The 16,847-nt window shown below is 40.1% G+C and overlaps 3 protein-coding genes across 3 annotated transcripts; 1 reads left to right on the forward strand and 2 right to left on the reverse strand.

Annotated features, from left to right (window-relative positions):
* Positions 1-6,129: 6,129 nt before the first annotated feature.
* On the reverse strand, positions 6,130-7,611 carry LOC120896547 (cyclin-dependent kinase 2). The gene is made up of 2 exons (XM_040300738.1): positions 7,327-7,611; positions 6,130-7,265 (listed from the first exon to the last, which is right to left on the reverse strand). The coding sequence occupies exons 1-2, from the start codon at positions 7,485-7,487 to the stop codon at positions 6,497-6,499; spliced, it is 930 nt and encodes a 309-aa protein (XP_040156672.1). The 5' UTR covers positions 7,488-7,611; the 3' UTR covers positions 6,130-6,496.
* Positions 7,612-8,397: 786 nt separating this feature from the next.
* On the forward strand, positions 8,398-11,311 carry LOC120896548 (transcription factor E4F1-like). The gene is made up of 3 exons (XM_040300739.1): positions 8,398-8,565; positions 8,634-9,928; positions 10,005-11,311. Exons 1-3 carry the CDS (start codon positions 8,458-8,460, stop codon positions 10,474-10,476), a joined length of 1,875 nt encoding a protein of 624 aa, XP_040156673.1. The 5' UTR covers positions 8,398-8,457; the 3' UTR covers positions 10,477-11,311.
* Positions 11,312-14,010: 2,699 nt separating this feature from the next.
* LOC120895259 (heat shock protein 70 A1-like) lies at positions 14,011-16,226 on the reverse strand. The gene has a single exon (XM_040298425.1). It carries the CDS (start codon positions 16,049-16,051, stop codon positions 14,132-14,134), a length of 1,920 nt encoding a protein of 639 aa, XP_040154359.1. The 5' UTR covers positions 16,052-16,226; the 3' UTR covers positions 14,011-14,131.
* Between the last annotated feature and the right edge of the window lie 621 nt (positions 16,227-16,847).

The following is a 16,847-nucleotide window of genomic DNA, read 5'->3' on the forward strand; positions in this document are numbered from 1 at the left end:
GGGCGTTACTAAACGGTAGGTTATCGCGTTCATAATTTGAAACAATCGCAAAACGAGCAAATTAATTAAAATGCCTAGCTTTAAGCGCCCTCGATCGAAAATACTGTTTTCATTGTGGTGCACGCTGTGCACATTTGTGGATAGGATACTAGTGCTATATTAGAAGCTCGTCCGTTCTTACCACAGTTTTTTTTTTTGTAACGACGATAACCAATAGGGCTTAGTAGAGCAGTGGCTCATCTCCCATCCATAGCCCGGTAAACACTTGTTACCACCATTACCATTTGACAGAGTGCATACCAATGTAATCAGGTTTTTTTAACGCATGATACGGACAAATGTTTAACATCCTAAATCTGTGTTTTAAAGTTATATTGAACATACAATGAAAAAAGTCTGAATTTAGACATTGTGGCTGAATACTATTTTATGTTGGGGTCTTCTCCTACCAGAATGGGTTATAATGTAACGGTTTTTATTCAAATGGGATCTACTTCTTTCTTAGTTCGTAAAACTCGTAAAACAATCTGAAAAAATGCTGTTAGAGTGTAATTACGCGAGTAAAGACGTTAGGTTTTCCAAAGTCGCTGGCTCTCAAATAGCCAGCTCAAACTCCATAGCTGATTTGGGGCTGTTTAACGAAAAATCGTTCCGATGTCGTACTTTGTGGGTGATTAAGAGATGAAACGGTACTTGGTGGAACCATACAGCTTTTTAACAAGCACACAGTGCTCGTTGGAACTTTGCGGCTGATTAGCACTATCTGTATGGTAAACGATGGAGCTTCAAGGCTTTGTAAGAATGTGTACCGAACTTGGTGAAACTTTATAGCTTTACTTCATGCATGACATTGATACAAGGAGGCTCTTGTCAAAGTGTCAAAGACAGACGCCGTCTCGTGGTTTGTGCTCCAGTTTGATTAGTTATTTGAAGTAGCAATATTAAGTGAAGTGGTTTTTCTTAACTGTAAATTATTTAAAATTTTGCGAACGTTATGAACATTTACAGTAAACACAAGTAAACACAAGTAAACATATTGCCCAACATATTGTAAACACAAGTAAACCTTGTCAAAATTGGCTGCTTAAGCAATTTTGGCTATTTGGGCTTAGGCCAGATGCCTGAAATAGGGGTGTCACAAAAATTAATTCTAAAAAACAGATTTATTAAATTCCAAATATGCATAGAGAATATTCAAAGGAAGATGGCTGTACTTTTTACACAAAGTCCCAAATTCCAAGACAATCGGATTCCTAGAATCGTAAAAATAAGCAATCAAAATCGATTTGGCTACACGTGTAGCCGACTGGCTGGAATGTGGTTAAGATTATCTGCCAAGCGTTTGAAACATGAGCAGTATCGAGGAAATGGCATATTTTCTCAAAGCACATATTCAATCGATTGTTTTCAAAACTGTTTTTTACCATAAAATAGAGGGCAATCCAATCGGCAATCGGCTGGCCGGTTACGTAGTACAGTCGGTGACTCGTCATGGGTTCAAGCCCCGAATGAACCATGCCCCCATACGTAGGATCCTGCTGTTGGTTGCCAATAAGTCACTTAAAGCCAAGCCCTAATGGTACAGGCAGGCATTGTCCCAAAGATGAAGACAGACGAATCCAGTTTTCCGAAGCATAATTGCACGTACACAGTGACTCGTTTCCGAGAGCCTAGGGTATAGAAAGTGCTAAATAAAGAGGGACCTGCGCGGATCCAATGCCGACATTTGGCCACATTGTCAAAAAAATAAATAATCTACATTAGCATGTTACTAGTTTGGCTCTACAACCAGTTTACCATTATGTTTTGGTAAAACTTAACAAGTTTTTATTAACTTCATGTTTTTTCCAATTAGAAAAATTGAAATGTTCCATGAATTATATCGTTTTTTGTTATGACAATATACTCTGATAACCGTTATTTCAAATATCCCCCTCAGTACTCAATGTCATCATTGTATTGAACTGTCATTTCTCAACAGCACGGATGAACGGACAGCCGGATAAAGGGTACTGGGATAAACGGCGGTCCACTGTAGTTAGGTTACTTTTCATACAAATAACCGCAAATTAGATCGAAAACAGATTTTCACATTACTTGATCTTCGTATAACCAGAGAATTACTGGCGCCGATTAGCTTGTAGTATGCTTATTACAGTAATGACAATAAAGGAAATATTGAATGTTGTACACCAAAAAAAACGTTTGTTTCAGCTACACATTTGAAAGGTGGTCAAGGGGGACTTGCCCCTCACGTGTTAATTCCCATCCTACGTTTGTTTGCAAATTACATCATCCACATTGTTGGAAACAACATTGCTGTGATTGATGAAGGAATCCATAAATGTTCTTTGTAAAACCTGTACGTCCTCCTTACGTGTATTCCAATTTCCATTTTTATGCTAGATTTTAAGTTGTTTAAAATAAAAAAAAATATTAAAAAATGATGAGTAATTAGTTTTTTTTAATTAAATAAAGCCGGTCTCGTGGTACAGTCGTCAACTCATACGACTTAACAACATGCCCGTCATGGGTTCAAGCCTCAAATGGATCGTGCCGCCATACGTAGAACTGACTATCCTGCTATGGGGGTTAATCCAAAAGTCACTGAAACCCAAGCCCACAAGTGGTACAGGCAGATCTTGACCAACAACGGTTGTTAAGCCCCAAAAGAAGTAGAAGAAGAATTCATTTTTAATCTATTTTGGGTACCATTTTGCATAACAAGTGTATCAAACCTTCAAACCTTACCCCTTGAATGTAAACAGTTTAATCAGTCAGTTTAATACAGTTTAAGACAGGTCAAGAAGCCTCTTGTTGTCGTGTTTTCTTTTTTTCTTTTTGCACTCTTAAAGACAGGACGAATTTGTATTTTGCCCAGAGCATACGAGGACCATTTACGAACAAAGTAACCCATTGCAACTAATGTGTCGTGAGTTAACACTTTAAGCGCCGCGTCATATGAAATCGCATGACGGCTTTGTTCACCGCTCAGCTCTCTATCTGACGCTCAGTGATTCTCTTGAGAACGAAAGAGGTAGGAAAGAGAGAACGAGAACGACATGTGCTACGCCGCTTATCGCAATGAAACAAAAGAGTGATAACAATTGCACGAGAAACTGTCGCTCTCATCGCTCTCTTGCCATGCGCTACGTGCTCACTCAAAAACTGTGACGTCAGGCCGGCGATCAAAGTGTTAAAGGTTTTGATTGACCAATTCAAATTTAATAGTTCTATGTGAGTGTTGAAATACCGTTTTCGTCAACGTTTCCGTTTTGGTTAGTTAATTAGTAAAATCCGAACTCACTGATTGAACTTCGATTCCCAGGCAACTATTAAGTATGTGCTTTTTAGTTGACACGTTTTTCCATACAAACAATTTCTTAAATGTATCGAATGTATGTATGCAAGCCATGCGATTTTTGTGAATTATTCAAAAACCAGTTGTTTCATACCAACGCATGGTTTGTAATTGCTTTTTACGCATATTTATTTGGGGAAGGTATGTAAAGACGCACACTACGGGTAAGATGGACACTTCTCATAAATGCATGAAAAATGTAATTTTGGAATAATTCAATAATGCAGCATCCAAACTGAAAGTAAAACAACACATTTCAGAACCTTTAAGCATAATATATGCAACATTTGTTAAATCCACGTACAGTCTGTTCCCGAGTTACGCGGTTCTCGACTTACGCGGATTCGGAGATACGCGGTTTTCTAAATTTGACAGACCATATGTCAAATCAGTACAATTTGCTTCTAATTCGGTGAAAATTCATTTTTGCTTACAAATTGAAACCGCTTAAAAGCCAGAAATATTAGAATTTTTCGCACAACTCATATGAAATAAATGATAAAATGTATAAAAGTACTAAATAAAATTCAAAAACTCTGAGTAATGAATAGTATTTTATTCAAAAAATTAGAAATTCGACATACGCGGATATTCGAGTTACGCGGATTCGCCGGGAACACAGAAAACGCGTAACTCGGGAACAGACTGTACAAAATAAATTTTCAATCGTGCATACTCTTGCGAATCTAATTTGAATACTACGGATCTTAAGCTATGTAATTTGTATTGTTTCTATTTTTGGAAGTTTTATTACATGAATGAATTGTCCTAATTATAAAGTAATTATTAAGCATTATTAACCATTATTAATGAATAGATTTCATCAAATACTGTTAATAAGGGTATTTGGAAGAAATATATACAGCAACTAGACAACGCATGGAAATAAGCGAGAAACGGCACATCAGTCAAAATAGTAGCCATTCGTTATACTATTACTCGCTCGACGCTGATAAGGCGCTTCACGAAATCCAATATCTCGTCACGACTTGGACAACATTAATCAATAAAAAGGAGCACTGATATGAAATCGTTCAGGAATAGATGAGAGATTACAAATATCAAAAAGTTGAATTTTGATATGATGGAAAAAAAGATTGACCAATTAACAAGTCCCCTAAAAATGCTGGGGTGGCGGGCTTTCCGCGAAGTAATGTCCTACAGGTAAGTTCTAGACTGTTGTTCTGTAAGCTGGAGCAATGTCAGCTATTAGTGCGCGATAATTCAATAATGATTTAGATTCTGCATTCTACGATATATTACAAACGGCAGTTACAATTCCTAAATTCATGGCTGAATGAACCGTCGTTACAATTAGCCTTGAATTGGTTTATGTACGTACCAGGATGTGAAAAGCAAAAGGAAATACTATAAACCTCTTCACTTTCCAACAATTTCTACTGATATCTTACCCTTCATGGTGTCCATTTTTCCCATATCAGGTGTCAAAATTCAAAATCGACGATTTCGGTGATTAAGAAAATATCAAATACAATATCTAATATCTAAAGACATACTAAAAAATTAATTAAAAAAACCTTTTAAATGCGATAAAAAGTGCCGTAAAACGTGAGGTTTGTCTCATTACTTACATTACTTCTTCTTCTTTTTAGCTCAACAACCTTTGTCGGTCAAGGTCTGTCTGTATCACTTGTGGGGTTGGTTTACATCTACCATTAGCATTAACATTTGAATGAAAGGAGCGATGAAATTAACCTTATGTTTTTAAGACACTTTTTAGTGCATTAAAAATGTGTTTTTAAACTTGTTTTATATTATATTTTTAAACTATCAGCCAACTATGTATCGAGCGTTCAATTAAAAAGCATGCGAACTAAAAAGCGTTCAACTTTTTAATTCTGACTGTACTTGTTAAGCTATTTTTGTACACCTGCGGAGATCCGACAATTAGGGTAACTGTGCCAGTATTAGTGCAGCAGTCTCACAAATATTGTTCGTATACATATAATTTTTATTATTTTTCATTTAAGTGACGTTATTTTGAACAATAAACAATCTTATTATGTTGTGCTATTTTTTATTTGCCGATTTAAATGTATGTTTTAGAGATATTCGTGAAAATGTAAACACTCTTTTTGGTCCTTTTTGCAGCAGTTTTTTCCTATTTTCGGCAGGCTGTGCTCCTACTTTCGGCAACGCGAATACGGGTCGGTGTTAATGTGTTAATAAATGCAAATAGGTAGACAAAAATGTTTAAAGCAATGTTACACTCTTACTTTACTAAGATTGGTGTTAAAATGCACTAAAATTATTAATTTTATGTTGCCCATTCTGGTCATTTTGCTGGCAGTTTTTACAGTCTCTTTGATGTGAGTTACAAACATAGTATTGAAGCCTTGAAGAAAAGAGACAGTACGATGGCTACAGAGTACGGCTCAGACTGGCTCTCAAATTATTATTTTTCCCTCAAGTTATTGTTTGATATTTTGAAAAATACGGAAGGAAATGATGTGAAACTTCGTATACGTATAACAAATGAGCATATCACTACTTCAAAAATATGTTTTGAGACAATTTTCGATGCATTTTTGCATGATTTTACATTTTTAATTATACTGCCAAAAACTGGTACAGTTACCCTACGTAACCAAATGAATTAAATTAAATATATGTTGTTAACTGCTAATGAGAAACATTCAAGTAAAAAATCAAACATATTATTAAATGGTCCATTCACAGAAGACAGTTGTTCGTACGGTTTTTCCCTTTTTCTTTCTTGAATATGTAGTCTTGAAAATGTTGATAGATTAAGTTAACTTCACTCACCATGTTTTAGAGTTTATTGCGCAAAAAATTTGTCATAATCGGTTTGCAGAGTGGCCACATACAATCTATGACTATTTCAATACGTACTGTACGAAGGGGTTGCCCATGAAATTGCAATCTGAGTAAAAACGTGTTTTATGCCACATGTAAGTTATGCTCAGCTGTTTCATCTCTGAACATGTCCATCAACGTCCTGTGTGTTGTCGTCTTAAACGTTTTTTTTTATGTCTTTTGCAACTATTCCATGCTAAAGCTGTCGGGGCAGAGTTTGAGGCGGAATTGCGAGATCATCGTCGATGGTTTTAATGCGCAAATTTAATTGATCAATCAGTTTCGATTGCATTAGGACTAAAGCTCTGGTGGTACCAGGCTTACATTATCGAAATAAGAGTGGCTCATTGCGCTTTTTGGGGAAAGTCTTTTTGTTGGATCGTAATGCATAAGTTCACAAAATAAAGTATGTGCATCGAGGTCGTGCTGCATCTCATTTGGCAGTGGTTGCGGTTCCCAGTAAGGGAAGGATTCTTTGTAATCCGATAAATGCGAAACGCCGGGCCATTTCGTTTCGTCTGGCGTACCCATTTGTCGAAATATCTTAAATAGTTGATCAATCTCGCTGTCTCCCGGGAAGAGCGGCCGTTTAAGAATCATCTCGGCAAAGATACATCCCAAACTCCAGGTGTCAACGCCAACGCAGTAAAATTTAGTTCCCAGCAGTATCTCTGGCGCACGGTACCAAAGCGTAACCACCTCGTGTGTATACACTCTAATAGGAAAGTTTACCGCCCGTGCCAATCCAAAATCTGCCAGTTTGATGTGACCCTCCCGGTCGATTAGCAGATTTTGAGGTTTAAGATCCCGGTGGAGGATACGGTTCAAATGACAGTACGCGATGGCATCCAGCATTTGGTGCATGTAACTCTTTACAAGCATCGGCGTGAAACTACTTTTGTGACGATCTAGCATTTTCTTTAGATCCATGTCCAAATATTCAAATACCATGTAAATGCTCGCATCTATTATGACTACGTCGAAAAGCTCCACTATTGAATGATGCTTCAGATCTTTCAGCAAAGAAATTTCACGCATTGCCGTTGACGGTATACCTTCCGTTTCGCTGGAATAGCAAAGGTTTGAAATTAGGCTGGTGTGCGTGGTGTGCGATCGTTGCAACTCACTTATCAAGCCGAATTCGTTTGAGTGCTACATAGTTTTGGGTCCGAATGTCTTTCGCCTTGTACACGACACCATAGGTACCTTCCCCGATTTTATCCACTCGATCGTATACACCTACCCTCTGCATCTTTTGAGCGTCCTCTATGTTGTATTTCAGCAGCATTACACTTTTAAAAGGTTTACGCGTCTCATCGAGAATACACAACGAAATTAAGGTACGAGCAAAACTTTTAAAGCGTAAACATTATGTCGAATTCTAACGTTTTCTTTGTTTTGTATGGGGTTTACGCGCCCAAAATTGACAGCAATGGACATAGGGTTTGAGCACAAGGCTGGACATCGTAGTTGACATTTATTCGAGCTGTCATTCGTGGTGCCCATGTAGCAATTAAACCCGACAAACAAATTCGAGCAGTATTTGAGCTCGCAAGTATTCCAAATGCAAGGGTTTTTTTGAGATCTCGCGCGTATCCCAGCCAGACAGCTTTCTGTTAATTTACCCATTCAAGCAGTTTTCTGTCTATCACAAGAGTAATTAAAGAGTAATTAAGCGATTCGAATCATTTTGTAGCGACCCGATAATATATTGCGAGGTTTCAAAGAGTATCTTCTGTTCGAATTTTGTTAAAATTATCATTTCACCGTTTATTCCCCGTTAGTTGTCATAATTATCACTTTTTGTAGTTTTGTGGATTTTTCAAAAATAAAAATAAAAATTTAGGTCTAAAGTTAGCTACACGTAACGCTGCTCCAACTTTTCGCGAGGTGCTATTATTATAACTGCTTAAATTAGGAACGAAAAATTGGCCTACCCTCACAACCTGCTTTCACGCGAGGTTACTGACGCTTTTAATTTATTTATTATTATGGTATCGAGCCTCCATGGCCTACATACACAATTACAACTAATTACAACTATGAAGTTGTCGCGAGTGCGAGGCCTCATGCAAACTCGAGTGCAGGCTACTCGAATTTATTTTGCGTAGGTTGAGGAAATAAACAGAATGTTTATTGGGAACACACTTCAAACATCTGTTCAATTTGTCAGCAATGACAATAATAAACATAGAAGCTGTTTGCGAAAGACGGCTTTCCTGCATGTTGTTTGTTGTGTTTTCAAAATTTACTTCCAAATGGAACCTCTCTACTTAAAAGCATGCCGAATGTGCATGTGCTATAGACATCTTAAACCATTGGATTCGGAAATGGTACGAAAAATAGGATCCTGCTTCGGTATAATGGTAAATAAACTGTGCGAGGACCGTGTTTACCTCTACATAGCCGGTAATGAAATTGTTCGCATTTTTAGATCAACCTTGAGGATAGAACGTTACCCCTCGGTATCTGTCGAAAATGTACAAAAAAAGTTATCCAGGCCAAGAAATATCGCGATTTCTATCTGTCAGTGCAGACGAAGCTGTTTGTAAAACGCTCAAACCACTTTCTTCGTATAGACCGACAACCATTGGTTGAAGTTATTTTGAGGCGAAATGAATCTCCACGATACATCTATCCTTCGGGCCGGCGAGTACAAGACAGAATGCGGGAGGAAAAGCGAACAAAAGCCCGACCAAGCTCGGAAAGCAAAACAGACCCTCAGAACAATGCATCTGGAAACATTAATGCTTCAGTGAATAGATTACAATCTCCTAGCACTTCTTCTGCCATTGCAACAAGCCATTGTCCCCCAGAAGTAGAATCGACTGCTGTTCCTCGTCAACGTACAACCTCAACTGAGGAAGTTCCTAACCAAAGCCATTCGCCTTCCCCTGTACTTAATTCAAATACTCCGCCTCCCGCTGCTGTTACATTAGATGTAACCACACCTGAGGAGGTGACAATGAACGGTTTGGACGATCCATCAGTTAAGGAGGATTTCGAAGCAACCGAAAACGATAACAATTCGGAAAAAGAATCTTTTTCTATTGAAAAATTGGAAACAGAATCAGACATCCAATCGCAAGATGATACGGAAAATGTTGATGATTCGGCCACGTTTTATGAGGAGCAGAAAATCTATGCCACCGAAGAGTTGGAGGAAGTACTTCAAGATCAAAACATGGAAGATCCCGAGGAACATATGGAAGCAGAGTACCTTAATCAACACGAGCTTAGCGCTGGGGATGGCTTAGATTCGGAACACCATCTGACACAGGAACAGTACGATTCGACTGAAATAGAAGTGCTAGAAGCAAGTGAAACAATTGAATCCGTCATTCCCGGCAATGAAAATACTGGTTATAATGTTCAAGATACACGGCGACGCAGGCGAAGTAAAATCTCGGGTAGAGAACTTTACAAGTCGCTGCTGACTGAATGCAACATATGCGGTAAAATGATTGAACGCAACCGCTTAGAGGGGCACATCAATCGACATTCGGGACGTCGCCCGTATGCGTGCCACATAGAAGGATGTTCTTCGCGGTTTCACTGTAAGCATGCCTGCCGTTTGCACGTTCGCTGTCGCCATGGATCGGAATCGTTCACATGTACCGAATGTGGAAAGGTATACAAAGCGCGGCGCGATTTACTGGGACACATCAGAGAAACCCATGTTGAGCCGAGATTTCAATGTGACGTTTGTGGGAAAAAATTTACTACCAGGTAAAGACTAACAATATCGAACATGTACATGTGTTTAATTTTGATCACTTTTTAATTTTCATTTTTTGCTCATTAGGTCGCGACTGAAGCAGCATAGCTTTTATCACACAGGAGAGAGGAACTATCCATGCCGTGTGTGCGAGATGCGCTTTTTCAGCAATTTTCAGCTCAAAGTTCATATGAGAACACATACAAAATCTTTCCCATACAAGTGTTCCGTTTGCAACAAGCGCTTTCGTTATCGTCACATGGCAAAAGAACACATTGTAAAAGATCATGGGATAGATATCTCGTTGCAAAAGGATTGGGTCATACAGTACCCTGAACCAGATCCGGAGGAAGTGGAGGTGATAAACGAAGAGGAAAACATCATTCAATACAACATTCAGCGTCTCGAGGAAACAGAAGATGAAGATAATACGCTGGGGGAAGGTGCAGATTCGGCCACCGTATCTTTGAAAATCGATAACACAGACGAATACCAGATTCCAACCTGCATGAACAGTTCCGAAAGGACAGCTAATAAGGAAGCAGGTATGATGCGTTAAGGATAAAATTTGAAAAACAAATTATTTAAAAATATTATTAATCTAAAATATAGGTTTAAAATTTTTAAAATCACAAAACCTTATATTTTTTACGAAATATACAATTATATTGTATAGTATAGTATAGTATAGTACAGGAAAGTAAAGATGTATCCCAATTTTAAGTATTGATTTAAAAAATTCAAACAATTTATAGTAAAAACATCACTCACACCTATAATTCATAGCATCTCGAGTTTCTTGCAAGGTTGAGTGCTGATGATTCTAGATGAACAATGCTTCACTGTATATGAATAATGAGTCTAATACTATCACTACGTGATATCACAATCGAAAACTCTCAGGGCATTTTGCTAGCACCAAAAGTCTACGCCCATCCATCTTCTGCAAGTCAACTCAGATCCTGGCATACACTGATGATATAGACATCATTGGTATGCGGCTCTCCGATGTACGATGGGATCAAGCAGGCGGCAGAGAGCCTCAGATTGCAGATAAACGAGGCAAAGACCAAACTGAAGGTGGCAACATCAGCGGCCCTACCAATAACTAATCCAACCCTACGTAGGCGTGACGTTCAGATAGGTGAATGCACTTTTGAAGTTGTCCCAGAATTCACCCGTATGTGAGGAAAGATAATGCAGGAGCCGCTATAAAGAGGGGCTATACGAGATGTACGGCGAGCCCATTGTCCTGCAGCGTATCAAGCTTGCCAGGCGGCTGTGGGCAGGCCATTTTGAACGCATATAAACGGACGACCCAGCCCGTAAAGTCTTTAGGCCGTCCACAAGGACAGAGGAAGTGTGGTAGGTCCAAACTGAGGTGGCAAGATGGCGTGGAGGCGTCCACCATTAAGGCCAGGATAATGGACTGGCAGACGAAGGTGCGAGACCGTGAGCGGTTTCGGACACTCCTGAGGCAGGCCAAGACTAAAGCGGTTATAGCGTCGGATAAGTAAGTAAAATCACTTAGATATATAGTTTTAAATTAAGCAAGAACTTCTCTTTTAACAACATCACGTCATTTTTAATGTAACAGAAAGTAATTGAAATTTTTCTTCTTCTTTGGCTCAACAACCGTTGTCGGTCAAGGCCTGCCTGTACCACTAGTGGGCTTTGGCTTTCAGTGACTAATTGATTTCCCCCCATAGCAAGATAGTCAATCCTATGTATGGCGGCACGGTCTATTTGGGGATCGAACCCATGACGGGCATGTTGTTAAGTCGTACGAGTTGACGACTGTACTACGAGACCGGCTCAAATTGAAATTAACTTGTCTTAATTTCATAAACGATTAATATAATTCATAGACCAGGGAATATAAGGGAAGGCAGGTAAAGACGGACACGTTAATGAAAATGATAAAAATCTAGGGATGTACATAAGCAACCACCATGGAAATGTGCATACTCTATGTTACACTCATGTTTTATCCAAAAATATGTTGATACTTGTAAGTTTTTATCGAATTTTATGTTTTTTTTATGAATTAAAAACATGTTTTTTCGTACAGTTTTACAATGTTCAGGTAAAACTGACACTTGATATGGGATTAATGGACACCATGAAGGGTAAGATCACTTTACAAAACGTTGGAAATTGAAAAGGTTTATAATATTTTAACATATCGCATTGCTTTCCACGTCTTGGTACATACATAAACCAATTCATAGCCAATGACATCGACGGTTCATTCAGCCGTGAATTTAGGAATTGTAAGCACCGCTTGCAACATATCGTAGAATGCAGAATCTAAGACATTTTTTAAATATCGGGCACTAACAGCTGACAGCTTCTCCAGCTTACAGAACAACAATCTAGAAATTACTTCGCGGAGAACTCCATGCTTTTTCTAGTTGCTGGATGGTTTATATGTTCCGAATACCCTTATTTAAGGTATTTGATGAGATCTGTTCATCGCCAGTTGTTTTAGTTGTTAAATTAAATGAACAAATCTGGTGTCCATCTTTCCCTACGACAGAGTGTCCGTCTTTCCCGCTTTGGTGTCAGGATGTACCAGCAGAAAACAAGATTTTTTATTTATGTCATTCTCGTTCTTTCGCCAGTTGTTTGCTTAATAATCACGATACATTAAAAGTTGTAGAGCTTAAGATCTGCAGTAGTATAATTAGATCGATCAGGGACCACACGATTGAAATTTTATTTTATTTTATTTTTTTTTTATTTATTTATTTATTAATCTTCAACGGGCCCTATGGCCTAATTAAGATGTAACAGTTCATTAAAAAAAAAAAACACAACAAAACATGATTTGCAGCGCAATTCACTGCGGCCATGGCAAAAGCCGGAGACGTTCCTTGAAGCACTGAGTTGAGATGTCGAAGTCGAAGCAATCCGAGACAGTGTTGAAGACAGCCGACATGCGGAACATAGGGTCAGACTCGATGCAACAAAGGCGATGAGTCGATAGAGCCATTTAGCAATCCAGCGATGAAAGAACACTGCGCATTGTGTCTTCTAACCGAAAGAGGTTCAAGGCCTAGAAGACTAAATTGTTTGTGAATTTAACCATTGTTGCATATATTAAGCCCAAAAAGGTTTTCAAATGTGTTGTTTTGCTTTCATTTTGGATTCTGCAATGTCGAATTATTCTAAAATTACCTTTTTCATGCATTATTGAGAAGGGTCCATCTTACCCGTAGTGTCCGTCTTTGTTTGCATTTTTCGTTTGCATCTGAGACATTACATTCGATTTCACACGCTAAAAAATGGTATTATTTGGTTATATTGGTGCACCTGAAACACTCCTGCCTGGATATTCCTGTCTTGCTATGGGGAGACGGTCCGGTTGTAAATCGATTCCGCTGCAATGAAATTTAACGCAGCTACTGCAAAATTCAAACATAGCTGAAAACGATTCAGTCGTAGTTGAAAACGATTCAGACGTAATTGATTGCGATCCATTCTCATGGATTGTGATTCATAGCAACTGGATGAAGATTCAAAGGAAAGTGAGAAAAGGAGAATTTATCTAGGTATGTTTTGACTTGACTTCAATGAATGGTTTGAGGGGCTTCAAAACTGAGCACTTAGAGCAGAGTAGTATTAGTGTATATTTATCTTTACTGAACTGATAATATAACTAAAATTTAAAACCATTATTAATCCAATTTAGGCTGATAAGTTAATTTGAAATACAAATACAGGCAGAAACTAAAATATAAAATAGGAGTTTTTGGGAAAAATAGAGATTTTTTCCCATTTGAAGATGTAAGCTAGTTTTACAGTTTAGTTTATAAGTATTAGTTAAGCTATTTGTCTAGACCTGCGGAGGTCCGACAATAGATCCAATTAAAATAAATTAAATGATACTAACTAAAATATATTATTGCATAGTATTCATAATGCTTCAAACTAAGTTTATGAGCGGTGGGAGAGCGTATCGTCAAAATTCCCCCCAAAAATAAAACTCTCCACCATTTCAAAACCGCTGCTCTAGAATATGTATTTTTAAATCATATGTAATATTTTTCTCCAATTTAAAGAGATATTTAAAAAATCTAACAACATTTCATTTGAATGTTTTTAACTTAATTTTATCATTATTATTTATTCTGAAAATCACTCGTTACATCACGCAATAACACAGTTTTCATATAAATGCCATTTAAAATAATCCTGCCTTTTTCATCATCTTAGTCCACCTCCTCTACCGTGGGACCCGTGCGTCCGCCGAACCCGCCAGCCTGCTGGCCACAGTTAGTCGGGGATGGACCGGCTCCCGATTGCTGATGCAACTTCGTCATGATCGGACTGCAAGCGCGCGTTAGCTCCTGCATTTTGTGATCGTACTCTTCCTTCTCTGCCATACTGTTGCCGTCGATCCAGCGCAGTGTCTCGTTGCACCGTTCCTCGATAGTTTTGCGATCGCCTTCGCTCAGTTTCGAGCCGGCTGATTCTAGCGTTTGCTTGAGACTGAAACAGTACGCCTCGAGCTGATTGCGAGCCGCGACTCGCTCCCGTTGCTTTTCATCCTCCTCTCGGAATTTCTCCGCCTCGGCCAGCATGCGATCGATATCCGCCTGCGACAAGCGGCCCTTGTCGTTCTTGATCGTGATGTTTTTCTCCTTGCCGGTGCTCATTTCCTTCGCCGATACGTTCAGAATACCGTTGGCGTCCAAATCAAAGGTTACCTCAATCTTTGGCACACCGCGCGGTGCCGGCGGAATACCTGATAGGTCGAACTGGCCCAGCAGATTGTTGTCCTTTGTCATGGCTCTCTCGCCCTCAAACACCTGAATCGACACTCCCGGCTGGTTGTCCGCGTAGGTCGAGAAGGTCTGCGTCTGTTTGCACGGAATGCGCGAATTTCGCTCGATCAGCTTCGTCATCACTCCGCCGGCCGTTTCGATTCCGAGCGACAGCGGAGCCACATCGACCAACAATACATCTTGGATCTTTTCGTCCTTGTCTCCACTAAGAATAGCCGCCTGGACGGCCGCACCGTATGCTACCGCCTCATCCGGGTTGATCGACAGGTTCAGCGATTTGCCGCAGAAGAAGTTCTGCAACAGCGACTGCACCTTCGGGATGCGGGTCGATCCACCTACCAGCACGATGTCGTGAATGGAGCTCTTGTCCATCTTTGCATCCGACAGGGCCTTCTCCACCGGTTGCAGTGTCGAGCGGAACAGATCAGAGCACAGCTCCTCGAATCGTGCTCGGCTGATCTTTGTGTAGTAGTCGATTCCGTCCATGAGGGCATCGATCTCGATCGTGGCCTCCGTGCTGGACGAAAGCGTCCGCTTCGCTCGCTCGCATGCCGTCCTCAAGCGTCGCAGTGCTCTGGCGTTCTTGGACACGTCCTTCTTGAACTTGCGTTTGAACTCCTCCACGAAATGGCCCACCATTCGGTTGTCGAAGTCTTCGCCTCCCAGGTGTGTGTCACCGGCAGTGGCTCGTACCTCGAACAGAGAGCCCTCGTCGATCGTCAAAATGGACACGTCGAACGTTCCTCCGCCGAGATCGAAGATCAACACGTTGCGCTCGCCCTTCAAGTTCTTGTCCAAACCGTAAGCCAATGCGGCCGCCGTCGGTTCGTTGATGATTCGCATCACATTCAGGCCCGCGATCGCACCGGCATCCTTCGTGGCCTGTCGCTGGCTGTCATTGAAGTACGCTGGAACCGTGATGACCGCATTCTTCACAGAGTGTCCCAGGTATGCTTCGGCCGTTTCCTTCATTTTCGTCAGCACCATCGAGCTGACTTCCTCTGGTGCAAACGTCTTGCGCTCTCCTTTGAATTCCACCTGAATCTTCGGCTTGCCGCAGTCGTTGACCACCTTGAACGGCCAGTGCTTGATATCGGCCTGAATCTTAGGGTCGTCATACCGGCGTCCGATCAGTCGCTTGGCATCGAACACTGTGTTTGTGGGGTTCATGGCCACCTGGTTCTTGGCCGCGTCACCGATGAGGCGCTCCGTGTCCGAAAACGCAACATAGCTCGGTGTGGTTCTGTTGCCCTGGTCGTTGGCAATAATCTCCACCTTGCCGTGCTGAAACACTCCCACGCACGAATAGGTCGTGCCCAGATCGATTCCAATTGCAGAAGGCATCTTGTCAATGATGTGTCTATTATACTGTATGCACTGAAATTCTTCACTGATAGCGCAGAAAAACTGTTCACGTTTGTGTATCTTGAGTGATAATTCACTATTTCAATTTGTTTGGTTCACCACGTTCTAGTTCACGATAGCTCGCTCTTTACTCGTTGCTTGTTATTTTCTGAATGACGCTCACTGCTCGAAACACGGCTATATATATATCAAACCATACAATTTCTAGAATGCTCCACAAGCTACTCGATCCTACTCGAACCTACTCGAGCCACATCGAGTGTGTGCTCGATTGCACGCGATACTGCACGAACATGAGCTCGAATCATCTAGCAGTGGGTCTTGGCTGTGCTAAGCTGCTCTCGCGTTACATTTTGTCTCGGTTATTGTGTACGATGAGCGACAACTGCGTACCGCTACGGATTGCAGTTATGGTCACCCTAAGGAAATTATTTTTTGAGCTGCTTTTGAATAGCACTGGCTGTAAATGCACTGGAGTAGTCATTTGATTTATCCCTCTTTTCGGAAATTTTATATCTTTATGTTATACCATTTTTTAAGGGAATTTGTATTTTTATTGATGAAAAAATGTCTTATATAACTTATTTTATGTGGCTATAATAACAATACTTCTTTCTATGTTACAAATTGATGATGTATGGCTTTTAGTTATGTAAATTTAATGCACCGTAAATAGTTCATCGGACACTAATAGATCGCCATGTCGTCCTGACTGTCGGGGCAATCATTTCAATCTATAAGACCTTAGAAGAATATTTGGAGCTAGAAAACTTTT

Source organism: Anopheles arabiensis, chromosome 2, assembly GCF_016920715.1.
Source record: "Anopheles arabiensis isolate DONGOLA chromosome 2, AaraD3, whole genome shotgun sequence".
Lineage (NCBI taxonomy): Eukaryota > Metazoa > Arthropoda > Insecta > Diptera > Culicidae > Anopheles > Anopheles arabiensis.